The 23264-nt window shown below is 38.7% G+C and overlaps 1 protein-coding gene across 2 annotated transcripts in view; it reads left to right on the forward strand.

Moving 5' to 3' along the window:
• The window catches only part of CDK6 (cyclin dependent kinase 6), a 256008-nt gene that overhangs the window by 165576 nt on the left and 67168 nt on the right, over positions 1 to 23264 (forward strand). For both annotated transcript variants that reach the window (XM_058725094.1, XM_058725095.1), the window contains one exon: positions 14960 to 15069. In XM_058725094.1, coding sequence (XP_058581077.1) covers positions 14960 to 15069 — 110 coding nt within the window. The remainder of the gene's footprint in view (positions 1 to 14959; positions 15070 to 23264) is intronic.

A 23264-nucleotide genomic window follows, 5' to 3' on the forward strand; every position in this document is an offset into this window, starting at 1 on the left:
AAGCTGAACTTAATCTTAAAACTGCTCTCCCAGAGGTGCCTGGATGGTTCAGTCGGTTAAGCGTCCGACTCTTGATTTTGGCTCGGGTCATGATCTCGTGGTTCTTGAGTTCGAGCCCCACATCAGGCTCTGTGCTGACAACACAGAACCTGCTTCGGTTCTCTGTCTCCCTTACTTTCTGCCCCTTCCCCACTCCCATCTCTCAAAGATAAACATTAAAACATTTTTTTAAACCGTGCTTTTCCATTTCCCTGGTCACTTGCACTAACCATGTAACTTGCCAGTGCTCATTTGGTAGGGTTTCAAGGGAGGCGTGGACTTCAGAGACATTTGACTGTTTTCATGATAAAAAGTCCATTTTTAATACTCTTACAAATCTGAGTGATGATATTGCCTCCCAGAGCATATAGATTTTCTTAAGAGTTAGAACAACTTTTGAAAGGAAATGATGAGCTCTGCAGCCTGCCATATCCTGTGCTCAGAATAATTTTCATTTCTACTTATCTGTGAAGGTTGAAGGAATGTCTACAAATATTTGCTTGGTTTCTATGGTGAAGGCAGAGAGATCAAGCATGTGATTGTTTAGTGTCAAAATCAAAACTACACCATACTGTACTTCTAAAAAGAGAGTAAGTTTGTTACTTGAAACGTAATAGACATGTAGCAAGTGGTAACTATTTTTAAGTTTCACAAGTTCAAGATGAAATTTAAACAATACAGCCTGAAGGAAAACATGCTCTTTGGACATTTTAAAACTTTGTTTTACAAAAATAAAACGGGCTTCAACTTGATTAAAAAGTCCTGTGATAACTAAAGATGGTGGACTCTCAGAATACCTGGTATAGGGATGGGGACATGATTGTGGTTTGTGTATTTATGCTGTATCGGAAACCCTGCATCCTGCCCTGGGTTATCTCTCCTAACTCTATAACCCTCTATTCTGCTGTCTTCTGGCTCCCCATACATTTTTTGGAATATACATTTGTTTTGTGCCTGCTATACACAGCACTCTGAGGTGGTGTCGGTGTAAAGTCCACATGGGAATGGTGTCTGCCCTCAAAGGGCTGGCTTTGGGTCTAGTAGGCAGTAAGTACACAGTGAACGGGATATAGTGTGATAAGTGCTTGGGTTACATGGAATTGGGAAGGACTAGCCAGGGCAGGATTCACAAGAAATAAGAATGATACTGTGAGAAGACATTCCCGAGAAAGGTCTCAGCATACGGCAAGGCCATGAGGCATGACACATAAAGCATCTGAGCAGCTTGAGGAAAGCATTCGTGTCAAGGAGGAGCAGGAAATAAAACCAGAGAGAAGGTGAAAGCCAGATCATAAGGGCACTGTAGGTAAACTGGACTTGAACTTGTTCCTAAAAGCTCTGAAGAATGGATGGATTTTAAGCAAAAGTGTTGTAAGCATGCCTTCAAATGCAGTAGAGAGGACAGAGTGGAAGGAGGCAGACTGGTAGGAAAAAAGCCCAAAGGAAGTTTGGGACCATCAGGAGAGGACAGGTTCACAATGGAATTGTCAGGATCTGGTGACCTCACTGATAGTGAAGCTGAGTGAAGAATGTGGGTAGCTGGTGATTTTGCTTGCAGACACAGGGAATCTAAGAGGAGAAACAAATTTCAGAGGAACAACAGTGCATGCGTTTTGAAATTGAAATATGTGTATGAGTACTGCATGGTTACGTCCAGGAGAGAGTCGGATACATGGGTCTATGGAGTTCTTGCTACAGGGTGGCGCTGGAGGGCATCCACATATGATGTTCCCCAGAGGTTGTGTACATCACATAAGAATAGTAACTGCCTGAGGATCTTAGCCTTAAAGAAAACAACTACTTAAGGGACTGGTAGGGGAAGACACCTCCAAGTAGGAGGGACACCAGGACAGGACTCTAACATTATTCATTTAAATCACTACAGCTCACCCCCCACCCCCATTGTTTTTCAGCCAACCCATTTGACTTGCTGCTTTCCTAATTTGTGACCATCCTGTCCAGGACTGACAGGGTGCCTCTCTAAGAGTGGGCGCAAACATGATGAACTGAACTGAAGTTCACTTGGGCCTTTAAGGCCTGATGTCTGGAGATTATCTTTTTTAGGTTGATATGCTAAAATATTAGCAGAATGAGAGAGAGGTATACGGCTCAGAAAGAGATGGTAAGTGCCGCTGGTATCATGAAAGGTCAGAAGCCTGGATCCCTGAACTCCACCTCCCTTCATCCTTCAGTGGGGTCATTATCATCGCCCCTTGAACACAGTACACAGGCCCTTGACTACTGAGTCAGGGAAGATTCCTTCCATCTCCACTTGGAGGGAATACTCATCTCAGTTCTGTTTCCCGGTGTCATTACCCTCCGAATCGCCTTACAAATCCTCTGAATCACATTGGGTTCAGCCTCACCTCACTCCAAAGATCCAGTTTCTTTTTTAGAGATTCATGATTATTCAAAAGTACTAAGTTATTATTAAATGTTATTGTCCCCATATTCTCCAGTCTGGCAGAGTGCCTCCATCCACCATCAGCACTGCCCCTAAGGTTCCCTGTGCTTCATTTATGTATCCAGTCATCAGATAATTACTGAACACCTTTCAGGCATGACCCTGCGTATACACTGTGACCAATAAATTGAATGACCGTAATGGAAAATAGAAGGTTCAAGTGCTGTAGAAATTCGGTGGAAGCTCAGGAGAGAGCAATCATTTCCAGTTGGGAGACCAGGAAAGGCTTCATGGAGGAAGTGATATGTGAAGATTCAGACCTGCAGAGACTGACGGAAAGAATATCCCACAAAGAGAACCACAAGCAATGGCCAGGTGGTTGGAAATCACATCTAGATGGAGCCAGTGGCTCCATTTGTGAACCAGGACAACTGTAGGTCCTAGGAAGGATAGACAACCTTGCTGCTGATAATGGATATGTCAGAGCAGAGGCCAAGATCGTTTGTTGTTGGCACAGTGCTGTGTTGAGAATCTCATTTTTTGTCATCTCATCTGTCAAAACATCTTATTCTGGCCCTTAGATTATAACTGAGTCTATTTGAAATGACTCAGTTATTTGTTGCAAAGTACTTTGTGTGTTAACTTTTATTGGTATTTAATTCTTTTTTTTTTAATTTTTATTTAATTTATTTTTTTAAATTTACATCCAAGTGAGTTAGCATATAGTGCAACAATGATTTCAGGAGTAGATTTCTTAATGCCTCTTACCCATTTAGCCCATTTAGCCCATCCCCCCTCCCACAAACCCTCCAGTAACCAACCCTCTGTTTGTTACTCCATATTGAAGAGTCTCTTATGTTTTGTCCTCCTCCCTGTTTTTATATTCTTTTTGTTTCCATTCCCTTATGTTCATCTGTTTTTTATCTTAAATTCCTCATGAGTAAAGTCATATGATATTTGTCTTTCTCTGACTAATTTTGCTTAGTATAATACCCTCTAGTTCCATCCACATAGTTGCAAATGGCAAGATTTCATTCTTTTTGATTTCCCAGTAATACTCCACTGTGTGTGTGTGTGTGTGTGTGTGTGTGTGTGTGTGTGTGTGTGTGTATCACATCTTCTTTATCCATTCATCCATCAGTGGACATTGGGGCTCTTTCCATACTTTGCCTATTGTTGATGGTGCTGCTATAAACATTCGGACACATGCATGTGTCCCTTCGAAACAGCATCCCTGTATCCCTTGGATAAATACCTAGTAGTGCAATTCCTGGGTTGTAGGGTAGTTCTGCTTTTAATTTTCCAAGAAACCTCCATACTGTTTTCCAGAGTGGCTGCACCAGTTTGCATTCCCACCAGCAGTACAAAAGAGATCTTCTTTCTCTGCTTCCTCATCGACATCTGTTGTTGTCTGAGTTGTTCATGTTAGCCATTCTGACAAGTGAGGGGTGGTATCTCATTGTGGTTTTGATTTGTATTTCCTGGATGATGAGTGATGTTGAACATTTTTTCCTGTGTCGGTTGGCCATCTGGATATCTTCTTTGGAGAAGTGTCTCTGCATGTCTTTTGCTGGTTTCTTCACTGGATTCTTTGTTTTTTGGGTGTTGAGTTTGGTAAGTTCTATATAGATTTTGGATACTAACCCTTTATCTGATACGGCATTTGCAAATATCTTCTCCCATCCTGTCGGTTGCCCTTTAGTTTTGCTGATTGTTTCCTTCACTGTACAGAAGCTTTTTGTTTTGATGAGGTCCCAATAGTTCATTTTTGCTTTTGTTTCCCTTGCCTCTGGAGACATGTTGAGTAAGAAGTTGTTGCAGCCAAGGTCAAAGAGGTTTTTGCCTGTTTTCTCCTCGAGGATTTTGGTGGCTTCCTGTCTTACGTTTTGGTCTTTCATCCATTTTGAGGGGTTTTTTGTGTAGGGTGTGAGAAAGCAGTCCAGGCTTATTTTTCTGCATTTCGCCATCTGGTTTTCCCAGCACCATTTGCTGAAGAGACTGTCTTTATTCCATTGGATATTCTTTCCTGCTTTGTCAAAGATTCAGTTGGCCGTAGGTTTGTGGGTCCATTTCTGGGTTCTCTATTCTGTTCCATTGAACCGCGTGTCTGTTCTTGTGCCAGTACCATACTGTCTTGATGATTACAGCTCTGTAATGTAGCTTGAAGTCCAGGATTGGTATTTAATTCTTAATAGCTTCCATTTAACTGGCTTGGCAGAATTAGAATTCTGATTATGCTATTCTATTTTTTTTTAAGTGTATTTATTTATTTTGAGAGAGAGAACATGAGCAGAATAGGGGCAGAGAGGGAGAGAGAGAATCGCAAGCAGGCTCTATGCTGTCAGCGCGGAGCCCGATATAGGGCTCAATCCCAAAACTATGAGATCATGATCTGAGCCAAAATCAAGAGTCGGACACTTAACCAACTGAGCCACACAGGCATCCCTGAATATGATATTCTTTATTTAAATGTGTAACTTTAAAGAACTGAATTTTGAGACCCTTTATGAAAAGTCAGTGAAATTGCCACTAATTTTGATTTTTGCTTTGCAAAACCATAGTAGTTTTGTGAAAGGAAAAAACCATACATGCTAGAGAGTTTTATATTGGTTTGAAGCCAATAAACAGCTTAGAGCATGGTTTAGAAAGCCTTCATTTGGGCACTATAAGGATTGCGTTCTTCCAAGGATCGTATCCATATTCCTCAGAAATCCTTATCTAAGTTTACATTTGAGATGTGATGTTGAAGTGGACCCCAGAAGGAGAATATCACCATACTGATACCCTCCATAAGTAATTACTAAACCAAAGTACAGGCAAGGAAGTCCAAAGAATTCTTGCGTCTGTACAGTTATCTACATTTTTTAAAGCTTCATGAACATTGCCGCATCATTTAGGGACTCTTAGAATCCAAACAGAAGTCATCTTACAGATGATTTTAGTCTAAATGCCCTTGTTGACAGAAATTAAAATGAAGCTTAGGTAAGAATTTGCTAGCCATGTTCGTTTCTTCATCTGCAAATCCAATGTGTTAGTCAAGGTCCCACCGGGAAATAGATGGCACACTCACAATAAGATAATTCAAGAAAGGTTTGTTTACAGAGACCAGATCTACAAAGGTGGTTTAGAGGAAGTGCAGTGGATGGTGCCGGAACTTTGATCTCAGTTGCAGCCAAGCTGTTACCATTCCCAAGCTTGACGGGAAGAGAGCGAGCAGTTCCCGGAATGGGTAGAGCCTAGGATGGAGAGAGACTTTGTAATGGCTGCACAGCCAGCTCTAGACAACCTTAATGGGAAGCAATCAGGGTGTTAAAAGACTCACCTCAGGTTTCTCCCTTTCCCTGAACTCCTGCCTAGGCTTCCCAGTGGCTAAGCCCAGGAAGAAGCTGGAGGGCATGTGGTAGGTACAGATCCACCCCCGCCCCCCAGGGCAGAGACCATCTGAGAGACAGAAGGAAGATGACCAGCAAAGTGTTCATGACGTGCTTTTCTGCTCTTCGTGCATGTAGCCGTGCAATAAGGGTGGTTCAGATAATCTACAAAGTTTTTTCAGGATCTTGGTGAAAGGATCATGAATAAAAAAGACTGTTAAATCGAATATTAAGGAAGAGTGGTTTACTCTGATGTATTTTGAGTCCGAATTGGCTTGGGCTCTACTTTATCTTACACTGTTATTGAACTTGTTCAAAAAAATTGTGGGTAGAGATCAAAGCAGTTTAAATAGATACATCCACTTGAGTAAATATCCTTGAACTCCTCTCCCACCCTGCCGTCTTCCGCTCCCCCTCCTGTTGCCAAATCCATTCAGCACCTCTAGAGGCTGTTAATACATGTAATGATTATAATAAACATCGCATTTGCTTTGGTTCCAGCTGGCTCCAGCCACCAAACTCTGTCCCATAGTTTGTATTGTTGTCTTTGCTTAATAGACAGCTGCATTGTTATCATTAGAGGCTACCTTTGTCATAGATTTCTAAGTGTTGATCTTTATACATTGCATTCATTGATTCCCTCTACATGTTTTTAAGTTTAAACTCACCATTATATTTTGTATTTAAGAATATTTAGAATTATGAAGCCTCAGGTAGAATTGATTACATTGTTGAGAACATTCCTCACTTCATGCCCTAAGATCTTGAAACATGTTTTTTCAGTTTTGTCCATTCCTTAAAAAACTTTGAGGTAAAAATTAATAAATCTGCTTGCATGTGACAAACTGGTTTTAAGTTAGACAGTCTTCCATCAGAAAACTTTAGAAGTACAGAAGTGTGATAATTCCAAAGCAAATAGAATGTATATTTTACTGTCAGGAAAAATTGTTACAGTCTATTCTAAAAAACTGAATTTATATATTTTCAATCCCATGAAGTTGTAGAAATTATCATCATTTGAAATATTTTAGATAACAGTGACCTAAGTGAGGACTGAGAGACTCTGGATCAGAGAATATGGAATATTCTCCAGATAAATTAACAAATTAAAACTGGGGACACTGCTGATATGTGAGATAATATTACATAAACTAGGGAACAACTATTAGATTTATATCTATTGCAAAAGGTAGTAATTTGTTATTTTTAAATGAAGGCCTTGAGCATTGTTGGGTTTATTATTATTTTTTTTTTAGAGAATTAACTGGAAATGAAAAGTCAATTAATACTTTCTTTTGGAATCCAAGCCTGTTGAATTCCACAAAGACTAAACCGAAAAGATGTCTCTTTAGACAAATGCTGATAGAGTATAAACAGATACCTAATTAATAATTCTGACTCCTCCCATTTTCTTACAGTGATTTACACATAGACCAACCAAAAATCTTAGAAATACCAAAGAGATTTTTTAATCTTTTTTTATTGAAGTTATTAAATAGGAATTTGACAAATAGATGTCATACCATACAGAGCACTGTTGTTCAAAACTGAATTTTGAAATCTTTTTCTTAAACCTTATTTTTAAGGAAATCATTTAACCCCAAAGGATAGCTGAGGTTTTGAGATCTGTAAAACTCTTTTAAGAGTTCACATTGAAATATCTCAAAGTGAATTTAAAATCTTTCCCTCTTGGTTATTTAGTTACAACCTGTATGCTCACCTGTTGATTTATGGATGTTTCCTGTGTTGGATATTGAGGAAGGAGCACAGAGTTGGAAGCAGATGGTCCTGGTGAGAGTCCCAGCTCTTCAACATCTCTGCTCCATGATTCTGGCCAAATGACTTAGGCTTTCTGAAATTCAGTTTTCTTAGCTACCAAATGTGCTTACTAACAGCAGCTGACTGACTTTGTACTTCTGAAATCATCCTCCAGCCCCTTTTTCCTTTCCACATTCCATCTCCTGCACTGCCATATTTTCATAGCAACTGTTCATTTAAAGCTTGTTGTTCAGGGGCACCTGAGTGGCTCAGTCAGTTAAGTGTCTAACTCTGGATTTGTGCTCAGGTCATGATCTGACGGTTTGTGAGTTTGAGTCCTGCATCAGGCTCTGCACTGCTTGGGATTCTCTCTCTCCCTCTCGCTGTCTGCCCCCCACCCCAACTCGTGCACTCTCTCTCTCTCAAAATAAAGTTAAAAAAATTTTTTTTAATTAAAAAAAAAAGGCTTGGTGTCCATGTATAGAGTCCTAGCAGACATGCTATATACGTATATGATTATTGTATTACTACATATAATCTGTTAATAAAAATGAGAAGGAGAGCCGGGGGAGAGTGGTCAGTCAGTTGGGCATCACCTCTTGATTTTGGCTCAGGTCATGATCCCAAGGTCATGAGATCGAGCCCCATGTCAGGCTCCACACTAAGCGTGGAACCTGCTTGAGATTTCCCTCTCTCCCTCTGCCCCTCTTCTTCACTTGCTCTCTTTCTCTCTCTCTCTCTCCAAAAAAAACCCAAAAATTATTACAATATATTTCACACTCTTCCAAAACTTACTTATTCACTTAACAGTATATCATGGACATCTATCTGTGGTAGCACAAATGAGTGGAAATGAAAACTAGCTCATCTTTTTTGATGTCGTGATAACTGAATAATATTCCCCTATTGGACATTTTGTGAGGTAAACATCCTTGTGAATACCTCTTTGTATACTAGACTAATATTCTGGATAAACTCCTGCAGGTAGAACTCTGGTTCAGCAACATGGGCACTACTCCTTTTATAAATATTATCAGATTGTCCTCTAAAAAGGGTGTGCCAATTTAGTTTGAAACCGTTTTCCCATACCACAGCCAACCTGGAATTCATTTCCACTAATCAGGCAAAAATAATACCCCTTTATTGTGATGGCTTTCTTTATTCCTTCCTTATTTTTTTAATGAAATTAAGTAATCTTTGATAGTGTGTTTCTTCTTGTGAATTGTCTTTTTATATTCTTTATCCATTTTTCTGTTGTATTGTTTATTTATGTAATTTGTTTTAAATGTTTTAATCCAGGTTGTTATTTGCCTTTTGCCTTTATTTTATACTGTTTGACAACGAGAATTTCAGCTTGAAATAGCTGGATATGTGAATCTTCATCTCAAGGTTCTATATTTCTCTTCATGCTGAAAAAGTCCTCCATATCCTAAGGTCCTCTTCTGTTTTATTTCTTTTTTTTTCTTTTTTTTTAAAGTTTATTTGCTCTGAGAGAGAGAGAACATATGCAAGCAGGGGAGGGACAGAGAGAGGGTGAGAGAGAATCCCAAGCAGGCCCTGCACACTGACAGTGTGGATCCTGATGCAGGGCTCAAACTCCAACAAACCACGAGATCATGACTTGAGCCGAGATCGAGAGTCAGATGCTTAACCAGCTGAGCCACCCAGGCACCCCTCTCTTCTGTTTTCTTCTAATACATTTTTCTAGCTCTACTTTTTAGGTGTTCTATGTATATACCATTTCTCCTTATACATGGTGTAAAGTAGGGATCAAACTTACTTTCTTCCAAATGGATGGCCAGTTGTCTTGATTTCAAATGTTGAAGTATATTTTCTAACTAAGATGAAATTCAGCACCTCTAATAAGAGTGTTAAACTCCATAAATAGATCAGTCTCTTATTGGACTTCATTCTTTTTTTTAACCTGTTAGCACCTACTGTTTTCATTTCCATACCTTAGAATATATTTGCAAATTCTCCTCACCCTTATTTCTCAAAACTAGTTTTAGCTCTTTTTTAAGCATTATTCTGCCAGAGGCCGTGTATTGTCAAAGTTAAAGTCCTCCCACAAATCATTGCATTGCCTTAAACTTTCATGTTAATATAGGAAGGACAATTTTTTTTTATAGTATGACTTTTTCCCCATCCTAGTCATGGTCTGTCTCATCATTTATTTAGTTTTTAAGTTCTTCAACAATAGTATATCATTTTATTTATATAGATTTTTTTTTTTTTTAATTCTTCAGTGTTTTTTTGTTACTATTGTGAATAGGATACTTTTTACATTATATTTTGTAACTGACTTATTAAGATTTATGTATTTATTTTATATCTTATGTCTACCATCAGCTAAATTATTATTATCCTAATAATATTTTTGTTGTCATAAATTTTATTTACCAGAATATAAGGCCAATATGTATAGGGCAGAATCCCTTAGAAATACAAGGAGATTCTGCGGGGGAAACAAACAAAAACTCAATTCTCTTCCAGAGTTTGACAAAGTATAGAAAAATATAAGGATCTGTATGAGACAAAGCCTTATTAATAAAGAACCTCAGATTTAAGAGAATTGCTCTTCTGATACCCTATGATACAAAATCCAGGTATGCACATAGTCCTTCAGAAAGCAATAATAAATTCTTTCAAGTAGAAATTGTACAGGTTACATTCTCTGACCATGGATTTGTAAACCTAAGATTCCAACAATTAAAAAATAACCATAGGGGCACCCAGTAGGTTGAGAGTCTGACTTCAACTGAGGTCACAGCGGTTCTTGAGTTCGAGCCCCGTGGGTTCTGCACTGACAGCCCCTGCTTCAGATCTTCTGTCTTTCTCTCTCTCTGCCCCTCCCCCACTCACTCAAGCATGTGTACTCTCTCTCAAAAATAAGCATTTTTTTAAAAAAGAAATAAATAACTTGACCATATGGAAATTTTAAAACATTTTTTTTGAGTTTATTTATTTATTTTGAGAGAGACAGAGAGAGTAAGCAGGTGAGGGGCAGAGATAGAAGGAGAGAGGAGGGATCCCAAGCAGGCTTCTCACCGGCAGCACAGAGTCTTACTCGGACTCAGACTCATGAAACTGAGATCATGATCTGAGCCAAAACCAAGAGTTGGACACTTAACCAACTGAGCCACCCGGGCACCCCTAAAACACTTTTCTACATAATGTATTCTTCAAAGTAGTTTATTCTTGGATTAAAGAGAAAATTAAAGTTAAATTATATATTATTTAAAGAACGAAAATGAGAAAAGTCCACTTAAAAATATATAAGTAAATCTTCTATCATTATTTAGAATTGAAAATAAGTCAAGTTTCGACTTAGACAGATAAAGGCAAACAAAGAAACTAGGATGGGGAAATTTATAAAGATAAAAGTGGAAGTCAATAAAGTATAAAATAAAACAGTTATTCCCCCAAAAGGGAAATAAAGCTCTATGTCAGTTTTTAATAAATAATACAACTTAAGCTCCTGGAAAACTTGATATGAAGAAAAAACAAAATTACACAACATTAAGAAAGAAAATTCGATTTTCTCTTTCTCAGAAAACCGAGGAAACAAATGACATTACAATAATTATAAGAAATACTATGTACAGATTTAAGCCAATACATTTTAAAATCCAGATTAAGGGTTTTCATGGGGAAATCCTTCATCATTACCAAAATTGACTCAAAAAGAGACAGAAATCTAAACAGACTTAAGAAATTCAAAAGATTGTTAAATATGTAACTGCTAACAAAGATCCTGACCCAGATGTTTTATGAGTGAGTCCTTTTAAGAGACTGATCATTCTGATGTTGCTTATAATATTCCAGAATACAGAGGATAGAAACCTTGCACATTTCTAATATCAAAACATGAAAAATTAACCCAAAAAATAAAACTGTAGATCAGTCTCACTTATGAATATAAGTTAATATTCTAAATAAATATTAACAGATAGAATCTAAGGGTCTATGAAAAGAATAATATATCATGATTGGGAGTGATTTACTCCAAAAAGGCAAGGATGGTACAATATTAGGATATCTATTAGTGTGATTAATATACCACTCATAGAATGAAGGAGAATGATCACGTGGTCATTAATAGACATTTAAAGATATTTCATAAAAATTCATTATCCATTTTGACTGGTAACTAATTTTTAAAAGGAATAGAGGGGCGCCTGGGTGGCGCAGTCGGTTAAAGCGTCCGACTTCAGCCAGGTCACGATCTCGCAGTCCGTGAGTTCGAGCCCCGCGTCAGGCTCTGGGCTGATGGCTCGGAGCCTGGAGCCTGTTTCCGATTCTGTGTCTCCCTCTCTCTCTGCCCCTCCCCCGTTCATGCTCTGTCTCTCTCTGTCCCCCCCCCCAAAAAAAAAAAAAATTTATAAAAAATAAAAAAAAAATAAAAGGAATAGAAAGGAACTTTCTAAACATATCAGTATAGTTATTTTAACTGTCTACACATTGATTTGATGATCATGATAGGTACACTGATTAAAGTACTACAAGTGAAAACAGTCCTACTAAAGAGTTTGGGGATGGGTAATCAGTCAGAAATCAGAGCCTCTTTAGAACAGCTTAAAATAATGCAATATTCAGATTAAAATTTTCATTCCATATGATGCTAGACTTTATTTCAAATGGAAGTGAGAAGGTGGGTGTGTACACTATGTTTATAAACCACTAGCGGAAGAAACTTTATGGGCCATTTACACCCACACTTTTGTTTGCAGTGTATCAGAGAAGCAGGGAAATATTGATAAAGCAGAAATAATTTATGCAAGTAAAAACTAGAGCCCAGAATTAGATGCTCTTCTTAGCGAATGGAGTAAGTGCCTTCTTTCTCAGGAATGACTGGTGATTGAATTTTGCCCAATTATCTTCTAGTGATGATTGCCTTCAATCATTAATTAAGTATTTGTTAAACCCCAGTTGTTATGCGAGCAGTATTATGATGGGTATTTACAGATGTAACCATGGATAAAATCGGGTCCATGCCCTCTGAAACAAACCGTATTATGAACTATGTTACAAGGTGTGATTTTTCAGGTGGCACTGGGTTCAGGGAGGTGATGGCATCAGAGGCAAGCTTTGTAAGATAAATAGAATTTCCACATGTGGAGAGAAGAAATGCTTCCCAGACCAGAACAGTATCAACTAAAGCATGGAGGCAGGAGCTGGAGGAAATGTCTATATAATTGAGTGGTGCTCAGACCTAGCCAAGGATCAGTATTACCTGAAGAACTTTGTTAAAAAAAGAGAGAGAGAGAGAAGAACTCCAAGGACCCCACCTTGGAGACCTAATTCAGTGACAGAGATAAGGCCCAGACATCTATGTTTTTCTAAAATCCCCATGGATGATTTCTGATGCACAGTCAGGGTTGAAACCCAGTGATGTGGTCTAGTATGTGACCAGCCTGTAAGGATTATGAAGATACTATGGGATATACTGCTGGAAAGATAGAGCAGAGCCAATGATAACTGAGTAGCACTATATGGTATTGTAGGTTTGTTTGCTTCCTTTTTTTAAAGTTTATTAATTTTATTTTGAGAGACAGAGAAAGCACACACATTAGTGGAGAAGAGAGAGAGAGGGAGGTAGAGTATCCCAAGCAGGCTCCACGCTATCAGCACAGACCTCAATGCGGGGCTTGATCTCCTTAACTATGAGATCATGACCTAAGCTAAAATCAAAAGTCGGACACTTAACCAACTGAGCCACCGAGGCACCCCATCTGCTTCCTTTTTTTAATTTCTATTACATCACCACCATCCTTCCATTAGATATCAACCAGATATCCCTTACACAAAATTTGACCTCTTGTGTGAATTCAAAGGAAAACCTGTTAAATGAGAGGAAGAGGAGGAACCGATCAAGAATCTTGTTCCAGTAAGATATGGCTGTATAATCCGCCCCCCCCCCAAACTTAAAACAACAGTCATTTTATTATCACTTCTAATCCTGTGAGTTGACTGGACTCAGCTAGGCAGTTCTGCTTGCTCACTGTGACATTGGCAGGGGTGGGCCACAGTTGTCTGGGGGATCAGTCCAACTGGAATGTCCAAGACGGCTCACTCGCATGGCTTTCAGCCAAGAGCTCAGCTGGGGCTCTACAGTGGAACATCTTTGTGGGCTTCTCACTGCGTGGCACCTGGGCTCCAGAGGAAGTGTCTCAAGGGTAAGCATTCAAAAAGGCCCCGACTACCAGGCTTCTGCTGACCTAGTTTTGGTAGCCTCGGATATATTCTGTTAGTTGAGTTGACCAGATCACTGAGGCCAACTCCTCAATGGAAGGTGAATTTAACTCCATCCCTTGATAGGAGGAGCAGCACGTGCCCACAGGAAAGAAGGAAATAGATGGCTGTCGTGTTTTGGAGAATTGCTACTGCATTCTTCATGCACCAAGTACTATAGCATCAAAATACATAAAGGAGAATTTTAGGAAGTTTAGATAGATGTCAACAAAAGTACAATTAAACAAAAACAATAAGGATAAAAGGAATCTGAATAATACAAAATGCTTATGTAATAGATTTATGTCTTGAATTCCTTATCTGACGGTAAAGAATATTACTTTATTTCAGGCATCCATAGAATATCTGCTCTCCCCAAAAGAGAAGCACTTGAACCCCTATATACTGTATACAGTATTTATATACAGTATAAGGCTGAAGCCTATACATCTGTTTCCTTACCTCCCAGCCTTGCAGAAGTAGTTACAGTTGTGTTTGTTTCACCTGTTACTGTACACTACTCTGTATTAAAGGAGATTCTTCCTATTTGGGAATCCGGTACTCTGGATGGCTTTTTTACATATAGTATAAACAATTCAGTTACACATTCTGTCTTAAGTTGTTTTTTATTTGTTTTCTGAAAAGAGCGGCATTGAAGGGGGTTTATTTTAATTTTGCACAGTCTCATGATACGAGTAGTTTTGACTTGTCCTGGGTGCTCTTTATACTTCAAGGTCAACATCTAGCAACCACTGGACTCATCTTCTGATTTCCCAATACTACTGACCTAGGAATTGAGCTAGAATCATTACCTACACTTATTTTCCATGTATTTTTTTTTAAGCCCCTTAACAAAAAGAACAATTTTAAGATTCGTGTTTTTTTAAGTCTTTGCTTTGCTTTCTGAAATTCAGTTATTTTACCATCCTAGTAAGAAACACCCAAGTCTGAGGTGGGAACCCAGGTTGTGGGGATGATGTCATTTCCTGACCTGTCAGTAATGAGTCCTAGTTGTTTATTGCTTCTATCTCAGCGTCCCCATATGATGGCTAAGAGCTCTTTCTGAACTGGATCTTGGCATTAAACCAGCCAGGATGAGAAGTTTAAGCAACCAGCCATCTTCCTCAGTAACGCTCAGATCTGTTTGCTGTTGCAGGTCGTCACGCTGTGGTACAGAGCTCCAGAAGTCTTGCTTCAGTCCAGCTACGCCACCCCCGTGGACCTCTGGAGTGTTGGCTGCATATTTGCAGAAATGTTTCGTAGAAAGTAAGAGATGCCTTTTGTTTCACTCTGCCTTCCTTAGAAAGAGGCTTTTTGGTCTTCAGTAATTTAAGTGATAGCAAAGCATTTCTGTTGCAAGTAAGCTCATGCTAGGTCCAGATCCACCTGCCTCGGGTACCGTGTCAAAGCCTGTCCTGGAGATGCTGTCTCTATGGTGTACTTACGGTGTAAGTCCTTACGGTGTACTTTTGTATGACTCTAGCTTCCAGCTCTCAGAAACTCTGTTTGGAAAGTAACATGCCACTGTTCTTATGACTTATTTTTGTTGATGATGATAGGACATAAAAATATCCTCACGGTGGACTTTGTACACAGGAGAAGGACAAAGGCTGTTAAATGTATGGAAATTTTGATGGTGAGAATAGTTGCTTAAACAGAATGTTCAGATTGAAAAGGAATAGGTAAAGAAGATGTCAGCACTGCTTCAGAATATTGAAAATGCTGTCAGATGGAGGAGAGATTAGACATACCCAGGCACCACAGAGAGCAAGACAAGGACCAAAGATACAGAAATTACAGAAATAAAGACTTTTGCACAGAAGTGGGAAAATCTAATGTTAGGCAGTCCCCTGAAGAGACGATTGGGGTCACTGAAAGTGGTGTATCCTCACTGGGTATTCAAGAAGAAACTGGACCACCACACATTGGAAGTGTTTGCAATGGCATTCTTGGAGTGGGTGGATGGGCTAGATGACCTCCAGAGCCCTCTGATTCTGAGAGTCTATGATTCATTTGATTTTCAGGTCACAACAAGTAGCCAAACAATACAACAAAGATCTGCCGGGAAAATAATCCATTCCCAGGCACGAAATTCAGCAAATCAAAATTAAGCAGAGAACCTAATCATAATCTAATGACTCCTTGTTTTCTATTTTCATTTCCCTATGTCCCTGGGAAACGTGAGTTGGGAAGCTGAGTATATTCCCGTTGCGCATGTTATGTTCAGAGTGTTGGCTACATGATAGCTCACAAGGAAGAGAAGTGCTTGACTCTTCTTCTGTTTTAACCAAATTAAGTTTAGTGCATGTAATAAATTTGAGGACCTATTTTTAGAATTCAGCATTTTTGTATATTGCTCACAGGAAGGGATCATGCCAAAGAAATCAAAATACATAGATGTTTGATGCAGGCCTACTGTATGCCAAGTACAGGACCAAACTTCTTCCCTTCTGTTACCTTTTTATGCTTCCTTATCAAAGATAACTGAGAGGCACCTGGGTGGCTCAGTGCGTTAAGCGGCTGACTCTTGATTTTGGCTCAGGTCATGATCTCTTTGTTCGTGAGATCGAGCCTCACCTTGGGCTTTACCCTGACAGCCCAGAGCCTGCCCTGACAGCCCAGAGCCTGCTTGGGATTCTCTCTCTCTGGCCCTCTCCTGAGCACATGCTCTCTAAATAAATAAATAAACTAATTAATTTTAAAAAAGATAATTGAGATGCAATGATAAATTCATTTGTCTAACATCAAGCAGCTAAAAAGTAGCAAGGGTATTATTCCAAATGAAGTCTTGTGAGTTTTAATCCAATGTAGTTTTTCTACCAAGGAAGGAAGAAAATAAGTAATATTGAATTCAGCTGCAATGTTTACCAAACAAGCTAAATAAGTGGTTTGGAAGTGTAGTCCTTGGACCTACGGCATCAGCATCACTAAGGACCTTGGTAGAAATGCAAATTCCCAGCTTCCCCCATCCCTACCCCAGCCCACTGGATCAGAGGCTCTTGGGCTGGGGCTCAGCAACTTGTGTTTTCACCAGCCCTCCTGGCTAGTCTAATTCACCCTCCAGGGTAAGGACCACGGGATTGGATGACAAGATCACCAGAGATGAGCAATGTAGATGTGCAATTCCCAGACCTCTCCCTTAGAGATTCTGATTCATTACTAGGCTGGGGCCAGGCATTCTTGTTTTTAATTCATCAGACAAGTGTAGAAAACATTGGGTTAAAGCATTATGGTCAGAACAGGAAATAATTTACTGTCAGTATGGCAAGGTGGGAGACAAGCAGGCATTCTAGTTCATCCCATAAATAACTTCGTTCACCTAAGAGCTGATTAGAGAAATGTCTGTTAAAATTACATTGATATGTCCGGAATTGTCCTCAGATATAAAGATTGATCCTGCTTTTGTAATAAGGGGGAGAGTGATCAGTTTTGGGGGTTTTGTTTTGGAGGGGCTGTTTATTTTTAAATAGGCTTCATGCAGGGTTTTTGTTTTGGGGGGACTGTTTGTTTTTAAGTAGGCTTCATGCCCAGTGTGGAGCCCAGTATTGGACTTGAACTCACAACCCTGAGATCAAGACTTGACCTGAGATCAAGAGTTGGATGCTTAGGGGCACCTGGGTGGCTCAGGTGGTTAAGCGTCCGACTTTGGCTCAGGTCATGATTTCTACGTTCTTGAGTCGAGCCCTGTGCCGGGGTCTGTGCTGACAGCTCAGAGCCTGCAGCCTGCTTTGGATTCTGTGTCTCCCTCTCTCTCTGTTCCTCCCCCACTCACACTCTGTCTCTCTCTCAAAAGTGAATAAAGATTTAAAAACAAAACAAAACAAAAACAAAAAACGAGTTGGACGCTTAACCAACTGAGCCGGCTAGGCACCCCTGATCGGTTTTTTTTCAATAGTACAAGACTTGAATACCAGCCACTATTGATGATAAAACCATTATTTTTCTGAAAGATGTTAAAAGAAAGATAAAATTTAAGATATGTAGTGTTAAGCATTCACTAGTAAGGAATTTGCTGTATTTCTAAGCTAGTTGCTACCTATGCAACGGTTGTAACCTGAATTTTCATTTTATAGCATTAAAGCACTTTCCCACTGAAGTGGTGACATAATTGCTAATCTGGTTCCCAGTCTAGCTTGCAGAATCCTATATAACCTGGGATATATATGAAACATTTCTACTAATTCATCAAAACCTATTTTCCATTTATAACATTTTTTTTCTACGGAAAAACTCATTCTCTCTTCCAATCCAACATGACAGGGATACCCGTCTCTTCACCCCAGCATGGAGTCTGGGAAGGGGGACTCAATGTTGGAGGCTTAGGGAAACGCTGCTTTCATGATGGCAGCAACAGTCTGCTTCAGTTTACTAGGAAAGTGAGATGATGAGTAGAGACCCGTTGGCTTTTTAGATGTGCACAAAAGAAAGTACTCTGTCTCTTGGACCCTTGCATAGAGGTAGTAAATTGAGAATTAATTGCCTGAAGGAGGAAGCAATATCAGAATCCAGGCCCATGTGGACGAAGGAGAATGAATCCAGGCTTAGTACACACCATTCACAGGGTGGGTGCCCTGTCTCCTAAGTAGTTCCTGCTTTGGCTTTGACCTTGAATATGGCCGTAGGATCTGACCTTTGTTCCTACTCTGTTCTTGTTTGGTATTTCCTATGATAATACCAAGATAATCTGATTGTGCCCTCTTCTTACTTATGTCAGATGAGTTCTGTGGTCCAGTCCCCAGCTGGTCCTGATTCTGTCTTGTTTCCTGAGTCCATCTTGACACACCTATTGCAGTGTCCAGCTGAGAATTGACAAGCCATAGATTCTGAAAGCAGACTCCCTCATTACCTTAGGCTAACTCTAAATCAGAGAATCCTGACATGTGTCCACTCTGGGTTCCTACTTGTTATTATGGCAGTATTTCCCCAAATTTTGTCATCTTTTTTAACACTTTCATGATTTTTGCCATATCCTCGGGACAACTATACTTACTTAATTTTTTAACCTAAACAATTTACCTTTTTTTTTAATTGGAGTATAATTGACATACAATATTATGTTAGTTTCAGGTGTACAACATAGTGATTCAACATTCGTATACATTACAGATCAATCGCCACATTAAATCTAGATCCTATCTGTCACCATACGAAGTTGTTATGTATTATTAACTCCAGGCATACCTCATTTTATTGTGCTTTGCAGATGCTTTTTTTTTTTTTTATTAACAAATTAAGGTTTGTGTCCTGCCCCAAACAAGTCTGTCAGCACCATTTTTCCAACAGCATTTGCTTACTTCATGTCTCTGTGTTACATTTTGGTAATTCTTGTAATATTTCAAGCATTTTAATTATTATCATATTTGTTATGATGATCTCTGATTAGGACTCACTGAAAACTCAGATGATGATTAACATTTATTAGCAATAAAGTATTTTTAATTAATGTATATACATTGTGTTTTTAGACATAATGCTATTGCATACTTAATAGACAAGAGGGTAATGTTAAACATAACTTTTTTATGCACTGGGAAACCAAAAAATTCATTTGGTTCACTTTACTAATATTTTATTATGGTGGTCCGGAACTAAAGCCACGGTATCTCCAAGATTTGCCTATATTGCATTCATTTCTCCTCTCTTTATTATTATCTTTCTTTTACTAACTTTAGGTTTGTTCTTCTATTCCTTTAGGTATAAAGTTAAATTGCTTATTTGAGATTTTTCCTGTTTCTTGAGGTAGACTTGTATTACTGTAAAATTTGGTCTTGGAACTGCTTTTGCTGTGTCTCATAGATTTTGGACTGTTGTCTTTATATTTCATTTGATTTCCTCTTTGATTTTTTCATTGACCCTTAGGTTGTTTAGTAGCATGTTGTTTAGTCTCCATATGTTTGTGGTTTTTCTAGTTTTCTTGTAATTGATTTTTAGTTTCATACCATTGTGCTTTGAAAGACGCCATATATGATTTTAATCCTTAAATTTATTAAGACTTGTTTTATGTCTTAACATGTGATCTATCCTGGATAATGTTCCGTGTACACTTGAAAAGAATGTAAATTCTGTTGCTTTTGGATGTTATGTTCTGTAAATATCTGTTCAGTTCATCTGCTGTAAGATGTCATTTAGGCTAATGTTTCCTTATTGATTTTCTGTCTAAATGATCTATTCATTGGTATAAAGTGGAGTGTTAAAGTAGTCCCCTGCTATTACTGTGTAACTGTCAGTTTCTCCCTTTATATTTGCTAATATTTGCTTTATATGTTTAGGTGCCCCATGTTGGGTGTGTACATATATGTGTTATATCTTCTTATTGGACTGATCCCTTTATGATTATATAATGTTTTTCTTTGTCACTTGTTACAGTCTTTGTTTTAAAGCCTGTTTTTTTCTGATACGAATATTGCTACTTTAGCTTTCTTTTCATTCCAATTTGCCTGGGATATCTTTTTCCATCCCTTCATTTTCAGTCTGTGTGTCTTTAGATCTGAAATGAGTCTCTTATAGTCGACATATAAATAGGTCTTGTTTTTTTTTATCCATTCAGCCACTCTGCCTTTCTATTGGAGCATTTAGTCCATTTACTTTTAGAGTATTTATTGATGGATAGGTAATTATTGCCATTTTATTGATTGTTTTCAGGTCCTTTTGTAGTTCTCTGTTCCTTCTAATTTTTTTCTCTTCCCTTGTGACTTGGTGACTCTCCTCAGTGTTATGTTTTGTATTTCTTTCTCTTTATTTTTGCATGTCTGTCAGAGGTATTTGGTTTGTGGTTACCATGAGGTTCATATATAATATTCTATATATACATATAGCAGTCTATTTTAGGTGGATCGTTTCCTATTTTCACACACATGCTAAAACCACTACATTTTTACTCCCTTCCATCCATGTTTTATGTTTTTGACACTATTATATACTATTTTGTGTATTCCTTGACTGATTATCATAGGTCTAGATGATTTTACTATTTTCGCCTTTTAACCTTTCATACTAGCTATGTGGTAGATAATCTACTACCTTTACTATAAATTTACCTTTACTGGTGAGATTTTTTTTTCTTTCATAATTTTCTCCTTTCTAGTTATGGCATTTTCTTCTCCATTTAAGAAAAAAAATTTTTTAAGTTTATTTTTGAGAGAGGGAGTGCACGCAGTCAACACAAAGCCTGAGTGCACAGTCAACACAAAGCCTGAGGTGGGGCTTGATCTCACAAACTGTGAGATCATAATCTCTGCCGAAATCAAGAGTTGGCCACTTAACCAACTGAGCCACCCAGGTGCCCCACCCCCCCCCTTTTTTTATTTTATAGAGAGTGTGCAAGCAGGGGCGAGAGGCAGAGCAAAAGAGAAAATCTTAAGCAGGCTCCACACTCAGTGCAGAGCCGTCCACTGCAGGGCTGAATCCCACAACCCTGGGATCCTGACCTGAGATGAAATCAAGAGTAGGATGCTCAACCTACTGAGCCACCCAGTCACCCCTCTTTTCCATTTAAAGAAATCTCTTGAAGATTTCTTGTAAGGTTAGTTTGGTGCTGATAAACTCCTTTAGCTTTTGCTTGTTTGCAAAACTCTCTATCTCTCCTATTCTGAATAATTACCATGATAGGTAGAGTATTCCTGGTTATAAATTTTTCCCTTTCAACGCTTTGAATATATCCTGCCAGTCCCTTCTGGCCTGTAAAGTTTCTGCTGAAAAATCAGATGATAGCCTTATGGGGGTTCCCATGTTTGTAACTAGTGGTTTCTCTCTTGCTGCTTTTAAGAGTCTCTATCTTCAACTGTTGACACTTTAATTATAATGTGTCTTGGTGTGGATCTCTTTGAGTTTATCTTATTTGGGATTCCATATGATTCCTGGACTTGGATGTCTTTTCTTTCACCAGGTTAGGGAAGTTTTTAGCCATTTTTTTTTTTCAAATAGGTTTTCTGTACCTTTCGTTCTCTCTTCTCCTTCTAGGATCCACAAAATATCAAATATTAGTGTCCCAGAGGTCTCTTAAACTATCCTCAATTTTTTTTTCATTCTTTTTTCCTTTTTCCTATTTCAGTTGGGTGATTTCTACTTACATTGTCTTCCAGATCACTGATCCGTTCTTCTGGGAACCTCTAACCTGCTATTGATTCCCTCTAGTGTGTTTTTCATTTCAGTTATTGTATTCTTCAGCTCTGATTGGTTCTCTCTTTTTTTTAATTTTTAATTTTATTTTGAGAGAGAGAGAGCATGCACACATGCAGGGGAGAGGGCCAGAAGTGGGGGGGGGGGGAGAGAGAGACAGAGAGAGAGAGAATTTCAAGCAGGCTCCACACTCAGCATGGAGCCCAATGTGGGGCTCAATCCCATGACCCTGGGATTGTGTCCTGAGCCAAAATCAAGAGTCAAACACTCAACCAACTGAGCCACCCAGGCACCCCTAGTTGGTTCTTTTTTATATTTTCTAGACAATTTACTTTTGTTAGCCTCATCCTAAGTAAAAATATATAAAATCACAAATTTGATGAACCAGTTATTTATGTGTCTAGTACACACTCAAATAGATATATAACCATTAAAATTATTGAGAAACTTAGTCCATGTTCAACCCCTAAAATCATCTCTCTCACATGTCGCCAGTGGTCTATGTCACATGTTGGAAACCTTTTAACAAGCATTTCATTTAATCTACAAGTAACTTACTGCGTGGCTACTATATGCAAGACCCTTTTCTAGAGAGATAAATTAAATTCTAGTGGGGAAGAGAGGCATTGCGTGCATGATTAGTTAATTAGCCAGAGCCAGGTAAATGCTATGAAGAAGCATAGGGTTCTGTGAATAGGTATAATGAGAAGAGTGTTTCCAGAGAGGGAAAGAGATTTCTTAGTGGAAGGCCAGAAGTCAGGATTAACCTGACTTAGAGGTCACATCCTAGTTGTTTAAATAAAATTATTGAGGAATAATCATTTATGTATTAGGAAGGCTCACCATTCTCCATAAAACCTAAGGAGAAAAATAAGAAACAAAGGGAGGTGACATTTGTCTGTCATGTGACAGACACAGGGCCAGGCCCTTCACACACATTATCTCACTAAACCCACATTCTGAGGACTATTATCCAGTTTCCAGATGACAGGCCAAAGTCTCCTGCAAGGAGAGTAAATAATTGTCTATGGGCACACAGCTCTTAAATGGCAGAGCCAAATTTGAACCCAAGTCTGCCTGACTGTATAACGTTTGATTGTTTTTCACTCTGTCATGTTTCTGCCCTTGCTGTTGTTTCACCTATTAGGTTATATTTTTATCTGGAATGTTTTATGCATTATTACAGTGTAGCAGCAATGACATTTTAGAAGGTCAAGAAGCAAACCATGCATTTAATACCTTTGATTTCCAGTCTCTCCTGTCTTAGAAAAGTTGGCCAATTCTCTGTGATATTATTAAGAGTTGACAGAGAGGGACGCCTGCGTAGCTGAATTGTTTAAGTT

This window comes from Neofelis nebulosa, chromosome 4, assembly GCF_028018385.1.
Source record: "Neofelis nebulosa isolate mNeoNeb1 chromosome 4, mNeoNeb1.pri, whole genome shotgun sequence".
In the NCBI taxonomy this organism is placed as follows: domain Eukaryota; kingdom Metazoa; phylum Chordata; class Mammalia; order Carnivora; family Felidae; genus Neofelis; species Neofelis nebulosa.